The sequence below is a fragment of the Cavia porcellus genome, unplaced genomic scaffold, assembly GCF_034190915.1.
Source record: "Cavia porcellus strain 051 isolate PalLab524CR breed Dunkin Hartley unplaced genomic scaffold, mCavPor4.1 scaffold_9, whole genome shotgun sequence".
Classification (NCBI taxonomy): domain Eukaryota; kingdom Metazoa; phylum Chordata; class Mammalia; order Rodentia; family Caviidae; genus Cavia; species Cavia porcellus.
Genome location: NW_026947492.1, coordinates 90,872,383 through 90,897,500, shown reverse-complemented (window position 1 = coordinate 90,897,500; position 25,118 = coordinate 90,872,383). Strand labels below are relative to the sequence as shown.

General features: G+C 47.4%; 1 protein-coding gene across 10 annotated transcripts in view; it reads left to right on the top strand.

The window, feature by feature from the left end:
• Nav2 (neuron navigator 2) overlaps positions 1 to 25,118 on the top strand; it is a 669,303-nt gene that overhangs the window by 618,442 nt on the left and 25,743 nt on the right. For 9 of the 10 annotated variants that reach the window (XM_063256804.1, XM_063256802.1, XM_063256807.1 and 6 more), the window contains 10 exons: positions 2,616 to 2,639; positions 2,755 to 2,829; positions 7,668 to 7,751; positions 8,105 to 8,216; positions 9,596 to 9,741; positions 12,534 to 12,706; positions 20,298 to 20,451; positions 21,416 to 21,578; positions 22,286 to 22,386; positions 24,666 to 24,761. In XM_063256804.1, coding sequence (XP_063112874.1) covers positions 2,616 to 2,639; positions 2,755 to 2,829; positions 7,668 to 7,751; positions 8,105 to 8,216; positions 9,596 to 9,741; positions 12,534 to 12,706; positions 20,298 to 20,451; positions 21,416 to 21,578; positions 22,286 to 22,386; positions 24,666 to 24,761 — 1,128 coding nt within the window. The remainder of the gene's footprint in view (positions 1 to 2,615; positions 2,640 to 2,754; positions 2,830 to 7,667; positions 7,752 to 8,104; positions 8,217 to 9,595; positions 9,742 to 12,533; positions 12,707 to 20,297; positions 20,452 to 21,415; positions 21,579 to 22,285; positions 22,387 to 24,665; positions 24,762 to 25,118) is intronic. The other variant, XR_010049935.1, reaches the window with a different exon arrangement.

Genomic DNA, 25,118 nt, shown 5'->3' with positions numbered 1-25,118 from the left:
TCATTCTGCCTCAAAGTTGCCCCTGCAATTTTAATTACGAGTGAAAGAAGAGGCAGCAGAATGCTGAATGAACGCATGCTGTGGTGTAGTCACAACCAGCCCTGGGAGGTCAGGGCCTCATGAGGCTGCATCTGGCCTGAGACCTGCTCTCTTCATTGGAAAAGAGTGCTGCAGTTCTCACAGAGCACCTCACAGGACGGGGCCTGCAGCTCCTCTTAGGGTCCCCTAGTACTCAGAAGAGCGGTGGTGGCTTAGGGCAGAGAGTGCATTCATTCTGCTGGCTGCTGTTGGGAATAGAGACCCACCCTCAGAGACAGGTGGGCACAGTGATAGGACAGACAGGGCTAAGGACGGACCACACAAGTGTTTAAAAGTAGGCTGGGTCCTGAATCTGGGCTACTTTTCTCATTGCCAAGACAAAATTTCCCAGAACCAGAAGTGGGTGTGAGCAAAGTGTTCTCATACCCTTTATCTTACTGTCCTTAATTTTATACCATACATCAGTGTTATCATTACATACTCTAGATCTAGCCACCTCCCAAAATCCCCATCTATGACTGCATCTATGTGGGAAGCATCTAGACACAAACCATAAGAATGGCCCATGCCTATAATCCTAGCACTCTAGGAGACTGAGGCAAGTGGTTTGCAAGGTTAAGCCCAGCCTGGTCAACTTGGTGACTTAGCAAGATATGTCTCATAAAAGGATGGAGATGTAGCTCACTGTGAAGGCCTTGGACTCAGTCTCCAGTACCACACACCAAAAAGTGATGATGGTGATGGTGTGGGGGTTGCCTTGTGTGCACGGTTCAGCCTGCTCACAGGCTGAACTCACACCTCCCAAATGCTGGAGAGCTGTGACAGTCTCATAACATTCTCCTGCAGATCAGACTCAGATGTCAGAGGACTTAGTTTCAGAAAGCTTATAGTAAAAGGGAAGGAGAATGTGCTAGTTACAGTCAGAGGCTGTGGGAACAGACTACTTTAGATTCTCCCAGCTCTAAAACTTAACCTTGGGCAAATTACTTAACCTCTCTGGGCTTCCTCATATCCAGAAAGTAAGGCCATAATGATAGTATTAGTGCCTCCTTAAAGGGCTGTTACAAGGAATAAATATATAATGAAGGTAAAGTGCTTAGAACTGTCTTTGGCACATGGAAAACATTCAGTAAATGCTAGTTCTTATTACCAGATAGTAAACAGCACAAGGTCAGAGTTTTGTTTGTGATCAAGGCTGTATTTAATCTCTCCAAAGCCCTGGAGGAACACAGGCAAAACTGCTTCATGAAATTAGTACAGAGACTAAATCATTTGACCCCATGCACGTAAAAGTTAGTCATCATTGTTAGGGAGCTATGTTAGAGCAGGGGCACTTGAGCAGGACTAGGAGAGGGTTCAAAGGGGAGCATGGGATGCGAGGAGATCACACAGCAAGCAGCTGCCCACCTGCCCTGGCTCGTCGTGTGGGTCTACAGGATCCAATGACTCACACTCCTTTGTGTTTAGAACTAATAGGAGTAGACACTAGAGCCAGATGATGATTTTTAAAAATTATCCATTTATTGCTAATAAAATTAGACTAGGCTGCTCCAAAGACCAGGCACAAAATAGGGTCCTTATTGATGTTCACTCCCTTCCTTGCTTCCCAAGTCATTCCTCCACCCCTGCGGAAAGCAGAATGATGGGGGAAGGACAAGGATACCTGCAACATTTGCAGGAAAGGAGTGGGTGCTTTTTTATGGGTCCCCATGTGAATAGGAGAAGAGAGGAAGAAAGGTTCCTCCTGCAGGACATTCCCTTAGCACATGTGGGCTCTTCTATGGAACAAGAGAGATACCTGTGTCATCCTTTACCCAGAACCAGCGTGGAAGGCTTTGCAGTTAAAGCTGTCACAGAGTTCACTCTTAATCTCCAAGATCATTGGTAATTTGGGGACTTGAGGTGGCCAGCAAGAAAACGATGGTCCCATTTATCCTTGAAAACTGCAGAGTTCCTAGATTGGCCGAACAGGGGTTCCCAGTCCCCTCCCTTTGAGACCTCTCTGTCCACTCAGCTCCTTCTGAACTGGCTTAGAGGTGTGAGGGAGGGGTAAAATGGAGCAGAATCAATAAAATAGCAGTCCTTCTTGTCCCTTAGAAGATGGGCTTGCTAGATAAACTATCAAATACCCTAAGAAATGTGAAGTTCAGGTCTAAACCAATGATGCTTTCACGTAAGTATGTCCCTGACATTGCATGGGACATTGTTAGATTCTAACAACTATTTAAATTTAGCATCGTGCATTTTTATGTGCTGACTCTGGCTTGTGTCCTTCTCGTTATTTACCTTCTCCTGAGCACTTGAACTTATTACCATCTCCACTGGAAGGCAGGGTAGCTCCCCACAACCAAACAGTTGAAACATTGTTCTGACTCGTCCTAAGTTTCTTAAAATAATGCACTGGTTGTATTTGACCTTTCCAATGGGCCAATTTAACTGAACCAGTTTACCCACAGAAATGCCCTAGAAAAGAAACTAGATTTCCCTACCCCTCCAAATTTGATGTTCCTCATAGCCTGGACTGCACTGTTGTTTACTGCTAAACTCGTCTGATTTTCCTTATATTTTATTTACAGCCAGAAGAAAAGTGCCAGTCGGAGGTAAGGAACGGTTTGCTGGTAGGAGTTCCTTTTTTCTCTATTGTCTCATACCTTGCCTGGCATAAGCTGGAAATGGGGTCCCACAATGGGTAACCTTGTACTTTGTCACCTTTAGATCCGCAAATTGAGACGGGAGCTAGATGCTTCGCAGGAGAAGGTCTCAGCGCTGACCACCCAGCTCACAGCAAATGTAAGCACAGACACTGGAGGCAGTCACCCCACTTCCGGTCCTGTCTTGGTGGCCCCCAGCCCAGAACACTGGGGCTTGTCAGCCTCACACGTCCTGCGTGTGTTCTTTAATATCTGTGAGGTGAGGGTGACACCCTCACCTCATGTGATCTGTATTGGCAACATACTAGGTACTCATCAAAACATTGCTTTACTTTCTCTTTCCCTTTGTGAACATTTTGATCTTAAGGGCAAACCAAAATCCCCAAAAAGGGGAGGAAAAAAGAAATTTAGGGCTCCAGAATGAATAGCCAAACTGCTTTGTAATTATAATATGCACGATTACATGTTCAAGAGACACTGCCAACCAGCATTCAATTCAACAAGAATTTGGAGTGCCAGCTGTGCCCTGGGCTCTATGAGTTCACCAGCCAGCCAGCCCAGCCACTGTTATCTCAGCATTCGCCGCTGAGACAGCAGGGAGACAAAACAAATAATTTCCCTATAACATGGTTGTGGCAGAGATAAGGAGAGGAGACTGTGAAAACATAAGGAGGAGAGCCTATCTTGGTCTTTGTGGAGGGTCAGGCAGGACTTCCCAGAGGGTGACATCTGATGGATGTCTGTTAGGAGAGGGGCTCGGGGAGGACCGCATTCCAGCCAGAGAGAATGACCCGTGCGCACGCCAAGGTGAAAGCTTATGGTGTCTTTGGGACTATAATTAGAATCTGCAGCTTGAAGGTGGGAGAGGCAGGGGTGGAAACGAGAAGGAGGTGGGGAGAAAGAAGGCAATGAAGGAAGACAAAGGCAAAGCACAGAGCCAGTCATTAGGAGAACCCTGCCTAGTGAGTTTCCAGCCAGCAATGAGATCAGAGGGGACAGAGCAGAGGCAGGGCCCTCCCACCCTGTCAGTGTGGCCGCAAAAGGAACTCTGCTATAGAGCTGGGACCTGGCAAGGGCTGATGCTCAGAAAGGCAGAGCCTGAGATGTTAGAAGGCACCCAGATACCTCTGAGGCAAGGCATCCTGCCCATGAGTTCACAGCCCAGCGTGAGACCACGGACAAATGTGTCGAAGCCTGTCCGGAAGGTACCTGCGTGAGCCTGCAGCCGGGTAAAATGGAAAGCAACTTCAAAGGGTTGTCTTCCTTTGACTAGGCTGCTGAGTCAGCACTAAAAGTAATCATTTACTGGAGCCTTTGCCCTGGTAACTCTCAGCTTAAACCTGAACTACTCAAGGAAACTATCTTCTAGTTCTCTTGAATTTCTGGAAATCTTTGATTTTTTTCCCCCCTCCTAAACTCCTAACATAGTAAGTTGCTGAGTATTGTGATCTTTTATTTCTTTATTTCTTCTGCCATCAGCATATCAGAAATGGAAATGAGAAATGAATTCAGAGGCTTAGATCTTATTTTAAAAAACAACAGGGGCTGGAGATTTAGCTCAGTGGCACAAGTGCCTCCCTGGCAAGTGCGAGGTGATTAGTTCAATCCCTGGTACCAAAAAAATGAAAAAAACAGAAGTAGTCTGGAGGGGGGCTTAGGTTGTTCATCTGGATAATCAAATATGTGCATTTGAACCCAGAACCAACAGCAGACCCAATGAGCGAGGATCTGCTGGGTATGACCCAAACATACAAGGTTGGACAGTAACCTCCTCCAGGATTGCTAACCTCCTTCGACTGACTGCTAGTTAAGAGCAGCAGGTATCAGGGGCTGGGGATTTAGCTCAGCGGCATAAGCGCTGCCTTGCAGGCAGGCAGTCATGAGTTCAATCCCTGGTACCGATAAAAACGAAAAAGACAAAAAAAAAAAAAAAGCATCAGATATCAACTGCAGCCTTTGACTAATCAACAAGTAGCAATCAACTGACTTCTCAGTACCCTTGGGTTAATTTCCCCATACAGCTAGCCTTCCCTGGGCCCTTTGGAGCTCTCCTTTCTATTCCAGAGGAATCACAGTGAGATCTCTTGTATTAGTCCCCAAGTGTTTTGCCCTCATAAAAGCCACTGAATCTGGTATTGTTTTAAAGTAAATATTTAGTCTTACCACACACCATCGGCAGCCCTCACATGTCTTATTATTGTCTGCCGTCTTTCTCGCAGAGCAGGTCATGTTTGTTTTTCTAAGACAAACTACTCCAAGCCACCTTCCCTTGGTGTTTCCATACCACTCGTGTTTGTTTTTCCTGGGAATGGGTGAATGCGCTTGATGAGAAGACTGTTGTGTAGCTCCCAACCATGCTCAGCACGGCCTGTCCATTTGTGTATTCACCATCGCTCTCTGGATACAAAGGCAGCCCGTTTGCTGGCCGGCAGAATGGGATCCTCTGTAGAGCCAAGTGTGGTTTCTTTCCGAGCTTGCAAAAACACCCTCTGAGGGACAGTTTTCCTGGGGTCAGGTTTTTGGTTTTGTTTTTAACTGAAGAGAAAGCATGAACACGCACGATGGAATCGTGGGTGGTGATCAAAGTCAGCTGAAATCCACAGAAATTCACTCATTTGTGTTAGACCTCTCATTCCTCTGCATGGATGAGGGACATCTGTGTACTGATCCATGCCCTTATTTACTGTGCAATTGTCTTGAATTAAGTGGCTTTGGTTTTACCATGTTTTCCATTGCAAACCAGTGCATGTCTCTTTATTTAAAATACAGAGACATTTTCTCCACATTTAGTAGATGGTTAGAATGCAACCAGGAAAAGCCATATAAAGGCTCCTCTCTCCTATTACAAATGGTCCTGCTTCATCTGCAGTGGCTGATCCTAGCTGTCTTTGCCACTTTCTCATTGCTGGGTCATAGTACTCGACACCTATGACCTGAAGGAGGAAGGGTTGTTTTGGGCCACATGTCAGTCGATGGTTGATGGAGTCCAGTGCAGAAATGGTATGGCAGAAAGGCCTGGGCAGAGGAGGGCCGCTCAATCCTGGCAACCGGGAAGCAGAGAGAAGGGATGAACCCGGGGGTGGGAATGCGCCCTTCCGGGCCACTGCCTCCAACCAGGCCTCAACACCTAACAGCTCTCTTAGCACATGCAGCTTAGCATCCCCATGATCACATGAGGTTCTGGGGGGACACTGGGTCTAAACCATAAGACTGGTTCGTTTGTAAGCTTCAACCACACGTGCTTGATGAAATCCAGTAAGTAGAGCTTCTGAGCCTCTCATCAGATGCCTCTCAGACTGACCTGCCCACATTTAGCCTTCACCAGAAGCCATGGAGCACAGGATAGCTGGGGGGAAACGGTGCTGACCCTCATCAGATGTGAGGTCTGCTGGTCTGTCGCATCTGTCACCCAGCTGTCTGTCATTAGAGAACCAGCCACTATTCCATGATGGAGTTAGAATTAGGTCACATGAGCCTGACTAGCTAATGGGTTCTTTTTGTTTTGTTTTGTTTTTAATTTTATTTTAAAGAGAATAAAACCAAAGAGTATAAAACGGAATAAAGTAAATCAAAACAAAACAGTGAAAGTGACAGGATGATGAGAAATCAACAATGGCTACCATAATGCCTCTTATTGTCTTCAAAATTGCTGCCCGCTCCATCAGCTATAATACAGTCTGACAAAACAGAATAAAACCAATCAAAACAGAACACTGAATAAGACAAAACAATAAAATGGAACAAAACAAAACAGTGAGAACAATATTGGATTTCAAAAACAGGGCTAGCTAATGAATTCTTAATTCCATTGCTGGAAATTCCTCAGCCTGACTCCTTGAAAAAGCACCCTTTCTTTATTTTTGCTTCATTTGTGTTGTTTTGCTTCTTTGGTCCCCCCCCCCCCAGTACTAAGGATTTAACCTCGGCCCTTTTTTAATTTTTATTTTGAGACAGGAGCTTATTAAGTCACTGAATTATCCAGGCCGGACTCAAACTTGCAGTCCTTCTGCCTCAGTCTCCCAAAATGCTAAGACTACAGGTGTGCACCACCATGCTTGGCTGGGCTTATTCTTGGCCTTAATGATATTACCAGGAATATCTCACCCTTACTACTCTATATCCTGGGAAAGCAGCCTGGGTTTGGGACACAAAATTCCCTCTTGCCCTGGGAAAAAGGGGCAGGCAGGAAAATGCCATGTTGCTCAATTCTAAGATGCATGGCTTTTTCTCCCATGTTGTAACATTTTTGAAAAATGAGTGCTTATTTTAATTATAATTGGCCATATTTTGTAAACGTCCTAATGTTGTAGAAAACCAGGGTGCGCTGATGTGTTCTAACTGACACGTACATAGTAGGTAGGAGCCTACAGGGAATTCGTATCTCCCCAGCCCAACCAAGAAAGGTTTCTCCAAGGAGGTAGCAGATGGGCCTTGCAGTGCCTTTTATTAACTGGGATTCTAACAAGCAAAATCTGCCACCCACTTGTTCGTTCATTCTATAAACATGCTTACAATGAACCTCTAGTATGAGCCTGTTGCTTACTGAACAAAAGATCATCCCACAGTGTCGTAGAGAACACAGACATCAACCTGTAATCACAAGACCATGTGTATTTTTAACTACAATCTCTCAAAGCATGTCAGAGAGATAGTGAGCCTGGGAGAGGAAACCAGCCCAGGCCCAGGGTGTCAGGAAGGACTTAATAGAGGGCTCCTTAGACAGCTGCATAGAAATTATCTCGGGAGGGAAGAGCATTCCAGACAGAGGAGGAAAGGATGGTGAAGGGCCTGAGGTCGCAAGGACTGCAGGGCATGGAAGAAGACAAAGCAGGAGCAAGGAATCCCAAAGAGTGGTGGGAGGGGACTATAAGAAAGGGGCAAAGCAGTAGGCAGGGCCCAGATCAAGGGGTCCCAGGGAGCGTCTCTTAGACACTTGCCGTGCAGGCTAGCCTAACCGAGCACTTGCTCCCCCTCCAGGCCCACCTCGTGGCAGCCTTCGAGCAGAGTCTGGGAAACATGACCATCAGGCTCCAGAGCCTCACTATGACAGCCGAGCAGAAGGTAAGGCCTCGGCTCCCCACTTGGAGCTCATAACAAACCCAATGTGTTATTGTATGCTCTTTCACTTCAGATAATTACAGATTTCAACATGCTTCTTGGGGTAGTGAATTTAATTGTCAACAGTATATCTGTTGAGTAAAGATTGAGTGGTGGCGAAGGCATCAAGGTCCCATTCCACTCCTGTGTGTTACTAGAGGACCACTTTGGTCCAGCTTCATGCAGGACACAAAGGTCCTGTTGAGCTCTTCCTCCTGGCTCTCCTTCACTCAAGCAAAGTTGACCTTCCCTGGGGGTCCGGTACAGCTCAATGCAAGATGGATCTGCAGGGACCAAGGTGTCTTTCTCATCCTTAGGACTCAGAACTGAATGAATTGAGAAAAACCATCGAGCTGCTAAAGAAACAGAACGCAGCTGCCCAGGCTGCCATTAACGGAGTAATTAACACTCCCGAGCTCAACTGCAAAGGTAAAGTAAGACTCCTCCAGCCAGAGCACCTGATGCCCTTGGTAGCATGTGAGGCAACCTCCCTGCCAGAGCGCCAAACTCGGAATCCCCTCTGAGTTGTAGAGCAGGTCCTAGAAAGCAAGAACCTTCTATTGGATTCTTTCTAGCCTCCATGAAGATGGCTAGCTCTTATCTGTAATGTCTCAAAAGAGAAGGAAAGTATATTTCCCTTGGGAGAATGTTGAAGTGTGTTATAGCCCTTAGCTTCATTCTCGCTTCCACATTTACATGCTGATGTGGGCAGAAACTGAAGTGGGTTCATCAGGACTCTGACTTGTCCTGGAAAACTTGTCTGAATAAACTGTTTTGTGTTTAGTTGGAGTTGAAAATAACTTGGACCTGCAGGTGCATTACCTCCTGTGCAGACAGTGTGAACAGTAAAAAGCAGACTTGAGAGTACTGTTGATAGCTAGCGATCACAGAACACTTAGTCTGTTCTAAGCACCGTGCTGAGTGTTTTTGTTATTTAATTTGTTTATCTCACTTTCCTTCCACAACAGCCTAGTATATGTCACCCTAGTTCTTTCCACATTTCACTGATGCAAGCGAGCTCTGAGCCTCAGGGAGGACAGTCAAGTCGCCTCCTGGGGTCAGAGAGGAGTCAGTGGGACCAGTCCCTGAGTCTGCCTGGCTCTAAGGCCGGTGCTCTTCTGGGTACGGCTCTGGGTCCAGTCCCATCCTGAGCAGGGAAACGCCGTGAGCACTAGTTCAGGGACCCCTGTTATTTTCAGTGTGCCTGGCCTTCCAGGTCTTGGCCTCCTAAACAAGGTGAAGGTGGAATGGAGACAGGATTAGCAAGAGCTGTCCAGGCAGAGTAGTGGGAAGAGAATTGCAAATAGAGGGAACAGCATAAGGAAGGCCCTGCACTGAGGTGAGCTGGCTATGTGTATAACACAAGTGTGGCCAGGAGCAAGACGGTAAAGGAGCAGGCCTGGGGGTGTGGTTCAGTCGCTCAGCCCTTGCCGCACAGGCGCCAAGCCCTGGTTGCACACCAGCACTGCAGAAGACAGAAAGGAAAGAAAAGGAGCAAATCAAGGAGGCTACACGATTCAGAATCACGTTTAGAATCACGTCTAGATACAGCCTAATGGCCTGGAGTTAGGGACACTGTTTCCTAAGCCTCCCTTAGCTTCTGCTTTGCAAAGTAGGAAGAGGGAGGTGCTATTTAAGTGACCAAATAGGACATGGCAACCACCTGCTTCCAGTCCTAGATGCCAGCAACGTAGGAGGTGATGGATGTCTCAGTAGAAAATAGCTAGGGGTTCCCAGATGTGTGGGTTCCGTGTCCAAGACTGTTCCCCAAGTCAGCAGGTGGTGATCCACCCTGCCTCACTCCCCAGGAAACGGCACCTCACAGGCTGCAGACCTCCGCATCCGCAGGCAGCACTCTTCCGACAGCGTCTCCAGCATCAACAGCGCCACCAGCCACTCTAGCGTGGGCAGCAACATCGAAAGTGACTCGAAGAAAAAGAAGAGGAAGAACTGGGTGAGTGTCCATGCACATATTCTCCGGGGTCTGGTGACGGAGTCTGCTGCAGGGCTGGTGTCCCCAGATAGAGCCTGCATTGCCCCTTACCTCACCTCACAGCCGCAGACCTTTGGAAACAGATCCACCGAAACGGCTGTGGATAGGATTTTAGTAAAACCAATGTGCTCAGCAAAGCACAAGCATTGGTGAAGCCACCTCCCTGCAGCTCTTGTCTTTCATGGGACTTGATGTGAAGGACTTATCTTTCATGTCACATATGTGTTACTTCTTCCTTCTCTGTGCTGGCTGCAGAGTCCTGGGACAGCGACTCTTAAGTGGCCTCTTTTTACTTAGTTCCAAATGTATACTTTTTGAGCGTGAATCAGTAGTTATCCTGTCCTTCACCATCATCTTTATTTATTTATATGGTGGCCTAGCATCAAACCCATCTTTCAGGAAAAATTATTTTTAACCCTGTTCTCTAAATGGGTTTCATCATGCCAGTGTGAGGAGCTGGAGATGGTGCTAACCTTGGGATCATACCTTTGCCGGAGTGTTTCTCCACTCATCCTCCATCCCAGTGAGCTGCTTGATTTTCTGTGTGGCAGTTTTAAACAGTTCCACCCACAGTCCTAAGAAAATCCCATCCCCGGTCCAGGTGTTAACCCCGCTGTCTGGGCTTTGGAGCACTGTGTTGTGCTGCTTTTCCTCTTGAAAGTAGGGACCCCAAGTTATCTGACATCAGCCAGGGCTCAAAGAACCCCCTTTGTCAATGCTGACAGCGCTGTGTTCTCATAGTGGCTTCAGTGTCCTCATCCATTCCATTCCCCTGTCACTCATTCTGTGCCGTCTTGGATGGGTGGCAAGGTCGAGCGATAGAGGAGTTGGGAGTTTAGTGATTTTGATTATTGACATTGGCCCGAGAGATGAACTAAAAGCCCAGCTCAGTGTGACCTTCTCATCACTCGATTGATTTTTTTAAGTTTCTAATTTAATAGCTTTTAGTCAACTCAATTGCTCTAGCTAGATAGGAGTAACTCAGGCCTCGATCTCTACTATGCAGTAAATAAGCACAATCTGATTTGATTTTTGAAGTGATAGGAGAAAATTATTTTCTATGAAAAGCTGTGATCATCTCTTTTCTTCCAGTCCTACAATAAAACTTGTTTATGTTACTTCCAGCCTCTTGGTTATCAGTGAAATCGAGGAGTGTGGATAATTGGCATTCTCAGCTTTTCCCAAAGCTTACTTCTGCCTGATCTTCATAATCTCCTCTTCCACCTGGCTTTTGACCAGAGGCAGGGGCAAGGATTGAGTTTGTGCGCCAGATCTTTCCGTTTCTATGACTACTGTCTGGAAATGTGGTCAACAGTAGAAAATGGGAGAGCAGAAGGATCTAGATTTTCTCGCAAGCTGGGCATGCAGTTAGAGATAAATCCAAATGATGGAAGAAAAATTGCAGCGATTTGGCAGATGGCACATTTTCTGAATTTCTTACCAGCTAAGAAATTCCTAAAATATATTTTCAGGAGGAAATAGACCTCAGGGAAAGAAAATTACTTTGTTTTAAATGACCTTTATTCAAGACAAAATATTATCTTTTTGTAGGAAAGTACGTGCACATGGCTTTCAGAGAATTGCTTTTTTTCCTTTGTCTTCTTTTAAGGTAGAATCTTACTCACTTGCCTAGGCCGGCCTAAAACTTAACCCATCCTCCTGCCCCAAGCTCCCAAATAGCTGGCATCACAGGTGTGCTCCACCATGCCTGGCAGAGAATTGCATTTAATTCTTTAGGGTCTTGTTAGAATTTTCAGGTCTATGTCATGATTTGAGGAAATGATACCAGTTCCTTTTTTCAAATATGGTTAAAAAGAAAAATCTTAAATGACGACCCATGTTTTGAAGAGCAAGATGGGTGATTCCCTTCTCGCCGTGTTATCTTATCTCCCCAAGGACAGCGGACACTCCTTGGTAGAGATGGCAAGGGGCTGTACAGTGCTTTGGGGACAGTACAGGCTGTCACTGCTCAGAAAGGAAGGCAAGCCCCTACTCCTACTCCAAACTCAGACCCCGAGAGCTGCCTGATAAGAGCCAGAGAGAGGGAGGAAAGCACAGAAGGTGGGGGCAGCTATTTCAGCAAAGCAGGGCAGAGGACCCAGGTCACAGGGAGGACCCCAGGTCTTCCTGCCCCTTTCTCCCGCATTGGAGGAAGGCACCCTTGCTGGTAGAGATTCCAGTGCCTCCTGGTGAGCTCCTCTGTGCCTGGTGTTTATTATTAGCCATGTTCGTCTGAAAAGTCCCTAGCATTCCCTGTCCCACTGGCTTTCTCTGTTAAAAATTGTCTTTTTTCCTTCCCCTTCCCCATTTTTGCTTGCATTTTCTCTGGCAGGTCAATGAGGTAAGCGAGACCAACTTTGCTATCAGATACCAAGCTAACCCATCCATTGGTATGACTAACCTCGTCCTTGGCACCTGTCACCCCCGTCTGCCGCATCCCGCTTTGTTGCTGTGTAACCTCATCCTCCCGACACCCATCCACTGAAGCCAGGCTCTGTCTTGCTGTTGGCATCTAGTCTTGAACCCAGAGTAGGCATGGAATGTTACCCACAGGTCCAGTCCTCTGAGCTGCCAGCACCAGATAACTCTTCCCTTAATGCACTGATTCCAGAGAGCTGGGGGTGCCTGTTTTGTTGCTGGGGGGAGTCGGGAGATTTAATAGCTCTGTTGAATGCATGTCTCTGGTTAGCCAAGGCATAAGCACAGTGCAGCCCCCGAAAGGCTGATGGTCTCGTGCGTGTGCGTGTGTTCAGTTGCGCAGCTCCTTCAAGCAAGCTTTTGGGAAAAAGAAGTCCCCTAAGTCGGCATCCTCTCATTCGGACATCGAGGAGATGACGGATTCCTCTTTGCCTTCCTCACCAAAGTTACCACACAACGGGTCCACAGGATCAACTCCTCTGCTGAGGAATTCTCACTCCAACTCTCTGTAAGTCTGTCCTTTGGGGTCACTCTGCCACACGGTGTGTGTAGCACACCCCCCACCCAAGCCTCTCTGAATGCGCACTGTTAAAAGTCCTGTTGTGACATGTGGACGTCTTAGGATCCTTCATATTCTACTTTAATGGGACTTTGCTTGGTTTTCCCATGCTTTAGGAATGGGACAGTTGAGTGAAAAAGGAAACCCAGGTTTAGCTTATGGTGTTATTGGTGGCTGGGGTTAGTAGCTGGCTTTGAAGTAACTAACATTGTATTTCTTGCCGTGTCAAAGTGTGATCGTGACTATTGTCTCCTTATCCTAAGGACCAAACAAGATACCCTGATATAAAAGAGTCTGAACCTTTTGCCATGAGAGGGAGATGGTGTTAGGAGTGTTGGCAGTTTTTGATGAAATTCCTGTTCCCTTGGATGATAAGACTTAGATCATATCTTTCTTCTTTGTTCAAAATTTATGTCTTTGATGTCAGAAATTGGTTCAAAACTGAAGATTTGGTAGTAGTCCTCTTTGCCAAAGTAGTGTGTATTTTGTAGAATGATTCATTCTCATGAACTTTCTATGAGGTAGCAGCCTGTACTTCTCTCTCCAGGGACTCAGGTGGTTGGGTGCCTCCCCTGGGCTAGGAGTGACATGCAAGAGCTGTCTGCCTTTACCCATCCTGCCCCCAGTTTCTTACTATGCTTTAGACCTCATAGAGGTCAGAGAGGCACTGGCTCTGGTGCCAAGGGCAGGAATGGCTTGGTGCAGGTGGGTGGGAACTCTGGTATCCAATCTGGTTCCCTGCAGCAGAGAGAAAGGCTGCCTCCACCTGGTGGGGCTGAATTCCACTTGAGACCATGCTCCTCCGATGGTCTGCAAGGAAAACTACTGGCCAGAGAAGAGAGGAGCCAGGCTGGCATTAGAGTAGCCACTGGGAGAGGGTCAGAAAGAGTGGATCTGTGATGTAAATCCCAGTTTTCTTATTGGTTAACATAGGGGCGACTGCATCTGCTTCACTGGGTGCTTGAGAGAGGGAGGTTAGGTGCTATGACTGGGGACATCCATTTCTCATTCTGTCACCCTTCCTTCCTCCTTCTCAGGAGGCTCTGCCCATAGAGCTGACCCTACTGCTTGCCCAGCAACGCTCTGAGGGCAGCAGCCTGTGCTAGTGGCCAAGCTCTGCCAAAGACCTTCTAGATAGGTGCCAGAAATGCAAGGAAGATCAGACTGTCCAGAGGCCAGGTCTCTGTGACACATGAACTCACAGAAGACAGGAAGTGGAAGGGTGGAAAAGTCTCCACCACACCCTAGTGAGGGAGACCCACCTGGGGTTACCACTGTGTGGAATCAGTCAGCTCCTGTGCTGTTAGGGGGCGCTGTGCTAAGGGGGTAACTGGGGGGATGTGTGCTTCTGTTATGGGAGGGGAGAACATCTTCATGAGGGGAGCAAGGAAAAGGAACTCGGAAAGCTGGACCCCAGTCTGTCCCTGTAGTGCATCGTGTCTTCTTGGGTGACAGATTGAATGAGAAGTGGAGAATACGGGTCCTCCTCGGTTGACTATGTGCTCAGCAAGTTAAACACAGTCAGATCTGTCACATAGGCCATCCTCCCACCAGGGCATCCTGATTCACTCATTCCCTGACAAGAAGGAAAATCTTCTCTTGATATATTGATTTGAACTGTGTTGCAGTGGAGCAGAGCACCGTGGGGCTGGTGTCCTGCAGAACCTGAGGGTGTTAGCCAGGGACTACTGGGGACATGACACAGTGCTACTCACTCCACCCCTGAGCCTCCACTCGGGGTCACTCACCTTTCCTATCCCTGTTACCACAGCACCTGGGACTAATAGCGCTCCATCTTTGGGGGGCGCTATATGCATGGGTTGGAGTGGATGTTAAATGGAGAATCCTAAATAAACTACAAAAGTTCAGTAGCATGGAGGGTTAATGCTGTGTGTGAAAATGGTGCTGAGATACAAAGTCCTTGGCAGTGCTTGGAGATGCTGCGGTCAGGAAGGGCCCTCTCCAAAGGTGACATTTCAGCTGAGATCTTTGTAAGGCAGGAACCACCATTTAGTTCTGGTCAGTAACTCTAGCTGCCATAACAAACTCAATTGCCAACTCAGTGGTTTTGCTTAACACTGTTTATTTCTGGCCTGCTCCAAATCCGGTGTGGATCTCCTAGTCAGCAGATGGCCTGCGCTGCCTGGGTCCTCTGCTGGATGCTGTTTCTACTCCGGCCAGGAGAGAGGAGGCGGTGGGGAGGATCTGTAGTAGGGACGGTTAAAGGCCAAGTCTGAAGGGAGCCTGTCTCTCCTTCCGGCCCACTGGCCAGGGCTGAGGGTCGTGTATCTGCAGGGGGAGAAGTGAAGAAGGAAAGAGGCTTTGGTTGCACAGATTAGCCTCCCCAGCAGCATGGGGAACCAAGAGTGGGAACTGGATGGGTCTGTCTGAGACAAAGGGGTGGCCAGCCCGGCTGTCACCAGATGGCTGAGTGACAGAGGGTAGGAGGAGAGGCTGCAGTGGTACTCTGGGCCCGCAGCGGGCAAGGCTCTGAGCTCAAAGGGAACTTGCTCCTGAGCTGATGTGGAGAGCATAGACATGAGGCAGTCTGGGGCAGGCAGGGGAGAGCACCTGAAAGTGTGTTCTGTGGCAGGAAGGTAAGGAGCTAGAGCGAAGGAAGGGAGAGCTCAAGCCTGGCCAGTCCCTTCCGGGGCTCAAGCCACTCCAGCTGGGAGCTGTTCCTTGAACATGCCACCCCTATCTCACAGCCATTGCCCTCTGCCTGCCCCTGATCTGGTGGACTGACCCTCTGGACAGTCACATCATCAGGTCATTGTGGCCTTAGGAAGGCCTGGTCTGTGTACCTTGGATAAAGGTAACACGAAGCAAAATCTAGACTCCCTGCCAGCGTCCCCACCGCCTTGTTCTTCACCGTTGTACTTATTACCATCTGATAGGAACTTTCCTTGGTTTTTTGTTTCCCTCTTACCCTAACCCCACAAGCACCGTGGAGTTGGATATCACATTGGTTTTGCAGGCACTGTTTGGTGGTGTGAATGAATAACAGTACTGGTGAGTCCTTGATGAATTTAGGGCACATGGTGGTAGAACAGATGTAGAGAATGAGAAAAAGAGAAGAATAATCTTAGATGTTCCTAGATTGCATCTTGGGTGTCTGGGATGGGTGGGAGGCCCAACTGGGAGTGCGGTCTGAACCAGAAACTCTGGCTTGGCCACAGTAGGATCAAGATGCTCAGCAGATGCTCATGTGTAGGAGCCAGCCAGCCTGGAGTTTTGGGAGACATTGCTGGGGTGACCTGGGCTCCTGGGTGGTACCAAAATCTGGGAAACTGGAGTTCTCCCAGCTTCCCAGGACGAAAGGAGCTAGGACTGAGCTCTGGGGCAGGCTGATATTAGAGGCTGCAGAAGAGAAAGCAGAGTAACCAGCAAGGTGGGAAGACACTGAGGAGGAGAGAGAAGGAACTACTGGGAGGAGGGACCAGACAGTTGGCCACACACCCTGGGTGGCCACGTCAGATAAGAGGACAGCGGTGGCGATGCTCCCTGCTGGATGGGCCCCTGAGAGAGGGCGCTCCTCCCAAACCACTTCTCCCACAGGGACAGGGCAGGGTGGGCTCTTGGCTCCCAAGCCCGTTTCTTACATTCCACAGCCTCTGTAGACACTGGAGATGTTTGTTTTTGGTCAAGTTTTCCAAAGGGTGGGCTGAGAGCAAATGCTTCTTTCCACCCTTGAAAGGTTTGTAAGAATGTGCAGATCTAGATGGGAGAGGGAGTTCAAAGTGGAAACCAAAGGCAGAGGAGTTGGGCTTAGAGAATTCCTCACCCCATGGGCGAAGGGAATGGCAGCTGCGGGAAGGCGATATTTCCCGCTCTGGAGGTGTTGGAAATTAGGTATGCCACCAACCCTGGCCCTGGACAGGATGGTGGGAACATGCTGGAATCGCAGGAGAGGGCCTGGAACTCGTACTTGCCTCAGTAAGTGGTCCACAGCACAGAGCAGTGTATATTTAGTGCCTACTAGGTACAGCACCAGAGCTAAGTAGGACCTTCCAAGTTTGATCCCAACCTTGTCATGCTTGAAGAGTGTGACCTTGGGCATGTTACTATCTCTGCCTCAACTTTCCCATGTCAAAAATGGAGATAATTACCTTTGATAGAGTTGGTAGTATCCAAAGGGAAGAAGAGTATGCTTCAGATAGCTAGCCGAGTTGTTCATGCATTCAGCAAGCCTAGCTGAGCACCTACTATGGGAAAAAAAGACACTGCAAGTGGTGCAAGAATAAGCTTGGAGCCAGCAGAGGGAACCTGTGATGGGCACAGGAACTATTGGTAATGGAGCATTGGTCTGCACAGGGAAGGAGCCAGGCAGGGGAAAGGGGATGCTTTGTCTTGGACAGTAGGGACTGGAAAAGAGCTCAGACTGCTACAGAGAGCTCATTTTCCATAGCATCACTGCACTGTTGGGGATCCCTTTTAGGTGGCTGATTTTGGAACTCTTATAACCCCAACTCGAGTTGTCTTCCTTTTAATTTGCTTCCCTTTTGTCTTAGACTATTTTCTGTTGTAGTAAGCAGCTATAGACCCGTCATATAGAAAGACTAAGAGTTTATTTAGCTTGTGGTTCTGGTGTGAGGACCTTTTCTCTGAGTGGTAGCGTGGTGGGGGGCATCACATGACCAGCCAGAGGGAGCCTTCTCACTGGTCTTTCTTCCTTCTTGATAAAAATGCAAATTTGATCGCTGGGCCTCAGTCTCAGTGAGCTCATATAAGGCTGATTGCTTCTTGAAGGCCCCACCCCAGATAGCCTTCTCCTGCAGCTCTGGAGATGGAATGGACATTTACTGTGAATTTCAAAGTGGACAAATACCTGGGCCCTCGCACCTGTGGAAAGTCTTTGATTGGCCAATCTCTGCAGAGGAACCCATGTGATATAACCCACAGATGAGTGCTGAGGAAATATTTGGGGGAAATGGCTCACGTGACAGGAACTCAAGCAGAGCAGCATGATGTGGGGCACAGCGGGGAGCCAGTCTGACACCCCAAGGACCCAAGCAGCCTGTCCCGTGCTGTGGAATGGATTCCCCCTTCTGTATAGGCCACAGCTTGGCTCGGAATGGAGTGTCACAGTGGAGTTTTGTTCAGATTTTATACTCCACTGAAACCAGGAAACCATAGACCTCTCAGGAACGAACTAGTTTTTATAACCTCCTTGGTCCAAAACAACATAGCTCTGTAGATAAAACTTACAAACTGCAGACTATTCAGAGAACAAAGAGCTGGGGTTGGCGATCCCGTGTGTGTGTGTGTGTGTGTGTGTGTGTGTGTGTGTGTGTGTGTGTGTGTGTGTGTCTGTGTGTGTTGATGTCTAAATTCCAGTCCTTTCAGTCCTAAATCTATCAGCTTCCATTTCTCATAGGAATGAAATAGGAATAACAACATTTCCAGGAGTGCCTTGCATTTTTCAAGATTTGGAAGCTTAAAAACTTCCTTGGTCACTGATAACTTTTAAAACCAAGAAATGACTTTGCTCTTAAGTCAAAACAGATCAGGTATAGGTTAAATAAATAACACTGGAAAAGTTTGGCTGTTTAAGTGTTAAAATTTCCTTCTAAGACTTTCCACCCCCAAAATACAATTATGTCTCTTTTAATAGTTTTATAAATTGTTTTCCTTCCACAATTAAAATGTCCACTGCTTGCCTAGTTTTACAGGTCAGGTTTAGTTTGGCCCTCAATCCAGCAGTTAGGTCTTACAGAGCAGAATCCTGAGGTCCTGCCGTGGTGACCACAAGGTCCCATGGCGTTCAGGCATCCTCAGCTTCAGCTCCATAACTTTATGAACTTGTGGTTTGTGGGTTTTGAGGTATTTTTTTTTTACCCCTGTCTCCAGTTCAATAAGCGTCAAAGCTTTCTAATCTGGGCCACCCAATACCCTAGTTGCTATGATTATTTTGAGTCCACAGCACTGCTTGGTTTTTTTTAAACGCTGAATGTATATTTTAATTATAAAACAAGAATATGAACAAAATATTTTAAAATAACCTCAATTATTTGGCAACCATCATTATTGTGAGAGACAATTTTTTTTTTTTGTCTTTTTCCTTTTTATCGGTACCAGGGATCGAACTCACGACTGCCTGCTTGCAAGGTAGGCGCTTATGCCACTGAGCTAAATCCCCAGCCCCCGTGAGAGACAAATTTGACCTTAAGAAAGATTTGATTTTATGAAAAACTTAAGTTGGACAGTTTTTTTAAAACATGTTTAAAGAAGAATCTAGCAGAAAAAAAGTAATAAAAAAAAACTAGCTTCTATCCTGAAATAATTGTGTATAAAGCAACATAAAATCCTGCAGCTGAGTAGGTAGGAGTGACCTAATTGTCAACCTGCTTCCCTTTGCTGAGAGAGACAAGATGGAGGAATTTTAGAGGAAGCTTCAGAAAGCACAGAGATGGGACAGAGGCCCACAGAGGGTCCTGCTGGAGATGGAGTGCCTTTACCTGGTGGTAAAGTCACAGATGCAACTGTAATCTAAAAACAAGTTACAGTCTTAAAAAGCAGTCACAACTGTGAACACAAAAGCAATGGAGACCTTTTCTTCTAGCAAAACAACTTTATTGGATACTTGTAAGAGATCCTGTATTTCCTGTCAGGTCATAGAGAGTTACAGGGTAGACAGAATCCTACAGGTTTCTAGTAATGACTGTATAGTATTTAAAACTCTTTTTTAAAAAAATAAAGTTGACCGAGAAGGTTTTTTGCTGTAAATTAAACTTTTCATTGCTTCGCATTACATGTAGAGTAAATACAACCTATTTTGACATGTTGATGTACTATAAACACATCTTCAGTTGGCAGCCTACTGTCCACAGGGCCAGAAAAATTTGCCTTAGTGATGTATCATGTTTTAACAGAGGAACTACCTTTTTTGGATATTGCATTTCATTGTGACTTTTGGGGTCTTCCATTTTGCATTGACCTGCCAGGCATCTAGAAAGAACCCGAACTCATCAAGAAAGGAGCCACTTGGCAGGGTCCCACGGTCACCTCGATCCTGTGCACAACTGCAGACAAAAGACAAGCAGTCACGCCGTTACAGGGATTGCAGATGAAACTTTGGCTTCCATGTCACCTTGTCCCCTCTGCTTTCTAAGCCCTGACAGGGTTGCTCTTTTTGCTGTGAGTTAGAGGAAGCAGGTCCCCTGAGATAAGAAGCAGATAAACTCTTTCCCATACCTTTAGGTTTCTTTCCTTTTGGGGTCAGTACAAATTATCCCCAAACTGTTTAACCTTGGAGTTTCTGATCTTGAAATCAGAGTTGATCTTGATTCTTTGAGTTTAGACCTCAAAGGCCGCGTGGTGTCATGATAGGGGCCCAGCTGTGTACACAGTCAGGAGGCGTTCAAACCCTGAAGATTGCTATTCCCATGTGCCATCTCTTGCTTATCCCTCAATTATCGGAATTTACAGAAAGGCACATGACAGCCATTCCGATTGCCACATCTGCAAAGAAAGAGTGGACCACTGGTCAGGAGGGGACTCAAAGGAGATGCACTGGATCACTAATGTTCCCTCTCCCTAGAATCTCAGAGTGCATGGATAGTGAAGCTGAGACGGTCATGCAGCTCCGAAATGAGCTGAGAGACAAGGAGATGAAGCTGACAGACATCCGCCTGGAAGCCCTCAGCTCTGCCCACCAGCTGGACCAGCTCCGGGAGGCCATGAATAGGATGCAGGTGAGAGCTCGGGACAGGGAGTGGAGCCCAAAGTCTTCCAGGAAGGAGCCTCAGGCAGCTGACTTCTGCCAGACCCCAGGGCTACATTAGAATCTGGAGCAACCTCTGCTTTCTCAGCCTCTTTCTCTTTCAATTATGTCTGCACAGTCCTCTGACCAGTCTAGTGATAGTATAAGAGCAATCCTGCCCCTCCTGCCTAAAGCATCCCCTTCACTGGCTGTGAAGCTTTCTGCAGGGTCCTTTTTGTTCCTAATCCACCCTGCCCTCCCCTTCTCTGCTTCCACCTTGGGCACTTCTGTGTTGGACCCTTCCCCAAAGCCCAGCCTGTGTGAAGCCTCTGCAGATCCTGCAGCTGGAAATTACTTCCTCCCTTGAATATGACTGTAGATTTGTTCTTACAGACTTTCCCTCATCTGGCATAGAGAAACATCCGGGTTTCTGAGATATGTTTTGCCTTCTCTCTGGACATTGCACCTGCTTTGCACACACTGAGTTCTTTGTAAACATTCCCAAAATGAAGGACTGCAGTGGGGTATGCTAGCTGGAATGCAGCATTTCCCAAAGGTGGATCCCTGGAATACTATCCATGCAAGGATCTGTGAAAGGACAGCTCTTTCATTAGATGAATTTGGGAAATGGATGTCCTGTGAGATTAACAAAGCAGAATAGCTCATGAAAGGCTCTGACAAGTCCTGCATTAAAGAAAACTAGCAAATCCAATTTCACAAACTCTTAGATAAGAAAGCAGCAGATTCTGGGAAAGCCAAGCTTGTCACAGCTGCTGTTCAAAGTTCTCTGGAAGATGAAGCCTGGCCCCCCATGCTTATCTGTGTACAGCAAAAGCAGAATCTCTCTGTGCATGTTGCTTGCCTTGGCTGGGTGAGCCCTGTGGTTCCTGCAGTGAATTTCAGATACTCCTCTTCCCTATTATATTCATGTGAGTGTCCGCCTCTACTCTTTGCAGAGTGAAATAGAGAAGCTGAAAGCTGAGAACGACCGGCTGAAGTCAGAGTCTCAGGGCAGCGGCTGCAGCCGGGCACCCTCCCAGGTGTCCATCTCCACGTCACCCCGGCAGTCGCCGGGCCTCTCCCAGCACAGCCTGAACCTCACCGAGTCCACCAGCCTGGGTGAGTGGCTCGCAGGGCTGGGGCAGGCGGGGCCCTGCAGCTGGCACTCTGGTCTTGGGGTTGGAGCCCTGAAGAAGCAGATGAGCAGATGACACAGAGGCAGCAGGCGTGTGTGCGCTGGCATGTGTGTGTGTCTGGGTGTGCATCTGCTACCAACATGAGCCCAGCCGTGAGAGCGCTCTCATGCTTTGCTCCAGTGGCCCCACTTCTCCAAGCTGTGAGCTTGGAGCCCCTCACCCACCACGCTGAGTTCTGTTTGATCCATTTTAAGAGGCTGACCTGCTAGCAGAATGCTGCATACACCCCATGGGAGCAGCTCCCCACCCCCCATCGGCAATGGCTTGGCCCATGACCTTCCTGGCTTCAGGACAGATTCCATCATCAGTGACCATGACCTGGATTTCCTTTGTGAGCATATCGAGGCTGATGCTTTTGTTTTTTTATCCATGATGCTGCTGCTGTATTGTTTTGGTTGAGTCCCACACACATCCATTCGGCAAGACACATCGTCAGCCTGCTGGCTCCTTGGTTGGTCTACTGTGGTCTTTTTTTTGTGATCATCCTCCATTCTGCCCTCTCTCCTGCCCCTCCCCTGCCCCCCCGACACCTGGTTTGTCCCGCTGCTGGGCCCCCAGGCAGCGGGGGTGTCAGGAAGCCGGCTTTGCTGTCCCCATGTGCCTAAGGCTGTTGATGTTTTCCATTCGCAGACATGTTGCTGGATGACACTGGTGAATGCTCGGCTCGGAAGGAAGGAGGCAGGCATGTTAAGATAGTTGTCAGCTTTCAGGAGGAAATGAAGTGGAAGGAGGTTAGTTGGATCCCTTTCCCTGCTCTGCCTGACCCTTCCCCAGGTAGTACTACCTAGCTTAGAGATTTCACCATGACACTATTTCATCTCGGAGCCTGAGGTGATGTGGAAATAGTGCTAATGTTTTTCTGAGACAGTCGTCCCCACTTATCCATCTGAGACAGGTTCCCAGACACCCAGTGGATGCCTCAATCCAAGGAAAGTACCAACCCTACATAAATGACGTGTTTTCCTGTATGTGTTTGTGATAAAATTTAATGTATAAATGCAGAACTTTAACACCTGGAGCCTGACTGTGCAGATTAGCAAGAAATAAAAACAAAATATAAAGCAATTATCACACCACACTGGGTTGACCATGGCTCACTAAAACACAGAAAGAGAAACAGTGGATACGTGGAGACTACTGTAACCGACATCCTGGCAGCCCTTTGACAGTTGATGTGAACGGGCAGCATTTCCTTTTTTTTCTCTTATTGAACGTCTTAACAAAGCACACTAAAAACATGTTGTACTTTCCTGTAATTAACCAGACACTAACATCCCTCAAGATGGCTTTTCTGAGTTTAATATATTCCCCAAGCACTTCTAAGGCAGTTTAAGTACATTTAGCTTGTAAGACACAGAAATGAGCTGACTGATCCCAGCTGGCCAACAGCACCAGGCTGTCAACAAAGTGACCGCAGAGAGAGGCCCACAACTCCCAAGGTCACGTTGGGGGCTGAGTGGAGCTGGTGGGGCACCTCAAGTTCCCCAGGCTGGAACCTGACTGTGCTGAGCTCCAGAGTGGATGCCACAGCCAGAGGCTTTAGGGGTGGAGCAAGAGTTGAATCTTAGTCAGAGATTAAGTCCCAAAGATGCTCTCAGTGACCTTGGCTTAATAAGTAAGTGGGAAATACCCTCATAGGTCATGATTTCAAGTCCCCTTCAATTTGGTTTTTTTGTTTCTTAGCATTTCTAGGCAATATGCTAGTATAGTTTCCACCAGCTAAAGAACCCATAGTGTCTGCACCCAGATTTTTCTCTGCCGTGATTTGCCCCATGTGGCTAGCTTGTCAGCTTCACTGAAGGGAGAAGTCCAGAATGTGGGGCTGTAGTGTCATCCAGTCTAAAAAGAGACACCACCTGGCTCCAGTCTCAGAATCCTGCCTAGAAGAGTGGCAGGCTGTCCTGGAAAATTCCATTCCTGTAACGTTCTTACAGTAAATGCAGGTGATACCTGGGATGGCATCGATTCTAGGGATCATCAATACAAACACATAGAGGTTGTGTTTTTCCAAAGTTTCCAACAGCTTCAGGAGTTACGTCCTTCTGGATCACAACAGCATCCAGGAGAGCTTGGCTGACCAGGTGATACTAGCTTCATTTTGCAGCTGCAAAACTTCAAGACCTAAGTACCACTTATTGGAGGCCAAAAAGCAAATGTGAGGTCAGGTCACCTTGCTGCACAACTGGTGTTCTTGTCTTTGCTGATTTGGCTTAACTGCCTATTCCTCCTCCTCTCCACCTACCCCATCCTGTTCCTAACCTTGCCCTTACTAGCATGGGAGATACTAAAAACACCAACAGAATGGAATGTTCTATTTGCCTGTCAGTGATCGATGGATCAGTTAGTGCCTGGAGGCAGAGATGCAAAAGAAGTAGAGAAAAGGATTATTTTTTGGCAATCTTCCCAGAGCTTTACTCGTTTTCTGAGTTGAACATGTTCTAACTTTTAATAAGAAAATAATAAATGTCACTTAAACTCCCCCAAAAAAGAGAAAAGTACAGATAAAATGAAAATAAAAACACATGATGTTCTAAATCTAGCAAGGACACCAACTTGACATATAATACAAAAAAAGACAAATTTCTAAAAGTAAACAGAAGCGCATGCAGAATATACCATCCTCTATGAGTAGTGTCCAGAACTCTTGAGGCAGCTTAAGCTCTAAGCCAGGTGGTTTAATCCCCGAAGACTTCCTGGAAGAGGTGAGTGCATAAGTCAGTTTGGCAGAGATCAGAGAGGATCTCAGGTGACGGATGTGTGATCTATGCGCTGTGCAAGATACGCACTTAACAGAAGTTCCAGATTCCCAACAAAATATTTTCACTTTCCTGGCCCATTGCAGTTTTAGCAGAAGAGCAGGGAAAGGTTTTCAGGCTGTTTCATTCTATTTAGCTATGCCTGGTATTGAGCTTTCACTGCCCTCTCAAGCACTGGCAGAAGTCTAAGGCATCTATGTCCTCTGTGTCAGAGACCTGCTGGTTTTCACCTGCGTGCCTTTCCTTACCCTTAGGACTCCAGACCTCACGTCTTTCTTATTGGCTGCATTGGCGTTAGTGGCAAGACCAAGTGGGATGTGCTCGATGGGGTGGTTAGACGGCTGTTCAAAGTAAGTGTCTGAGGAGAACACTGTGGCGAAGGGCCTGGGCCAGGGAGGGAGAGGGTGGCTTGTGGCCTGAACTTGGCCAAGTATCTGTCCTGCCCCTTCCTTCGTGTCCTTGTGCTGCTGAATCCAGAGGATGGGAAGTACAGACTGGTGATTGGCCAGACTTGTGGAAATACAGGCTGGTGATTGGCCAGACTTACGGAAATACCGGTTGGTGATTGGTCAGACTTTGCCATCTGCTCTTGGCAGTGGTTGACCAGCTGGTGAGTGTCGCTTGGCCAGCAATTTCATCCTGTCACATGAACTGCACATGTCCCAGTTCTCTTTTCACCCTATAATTGTATCCTTTAAATTTGCTTT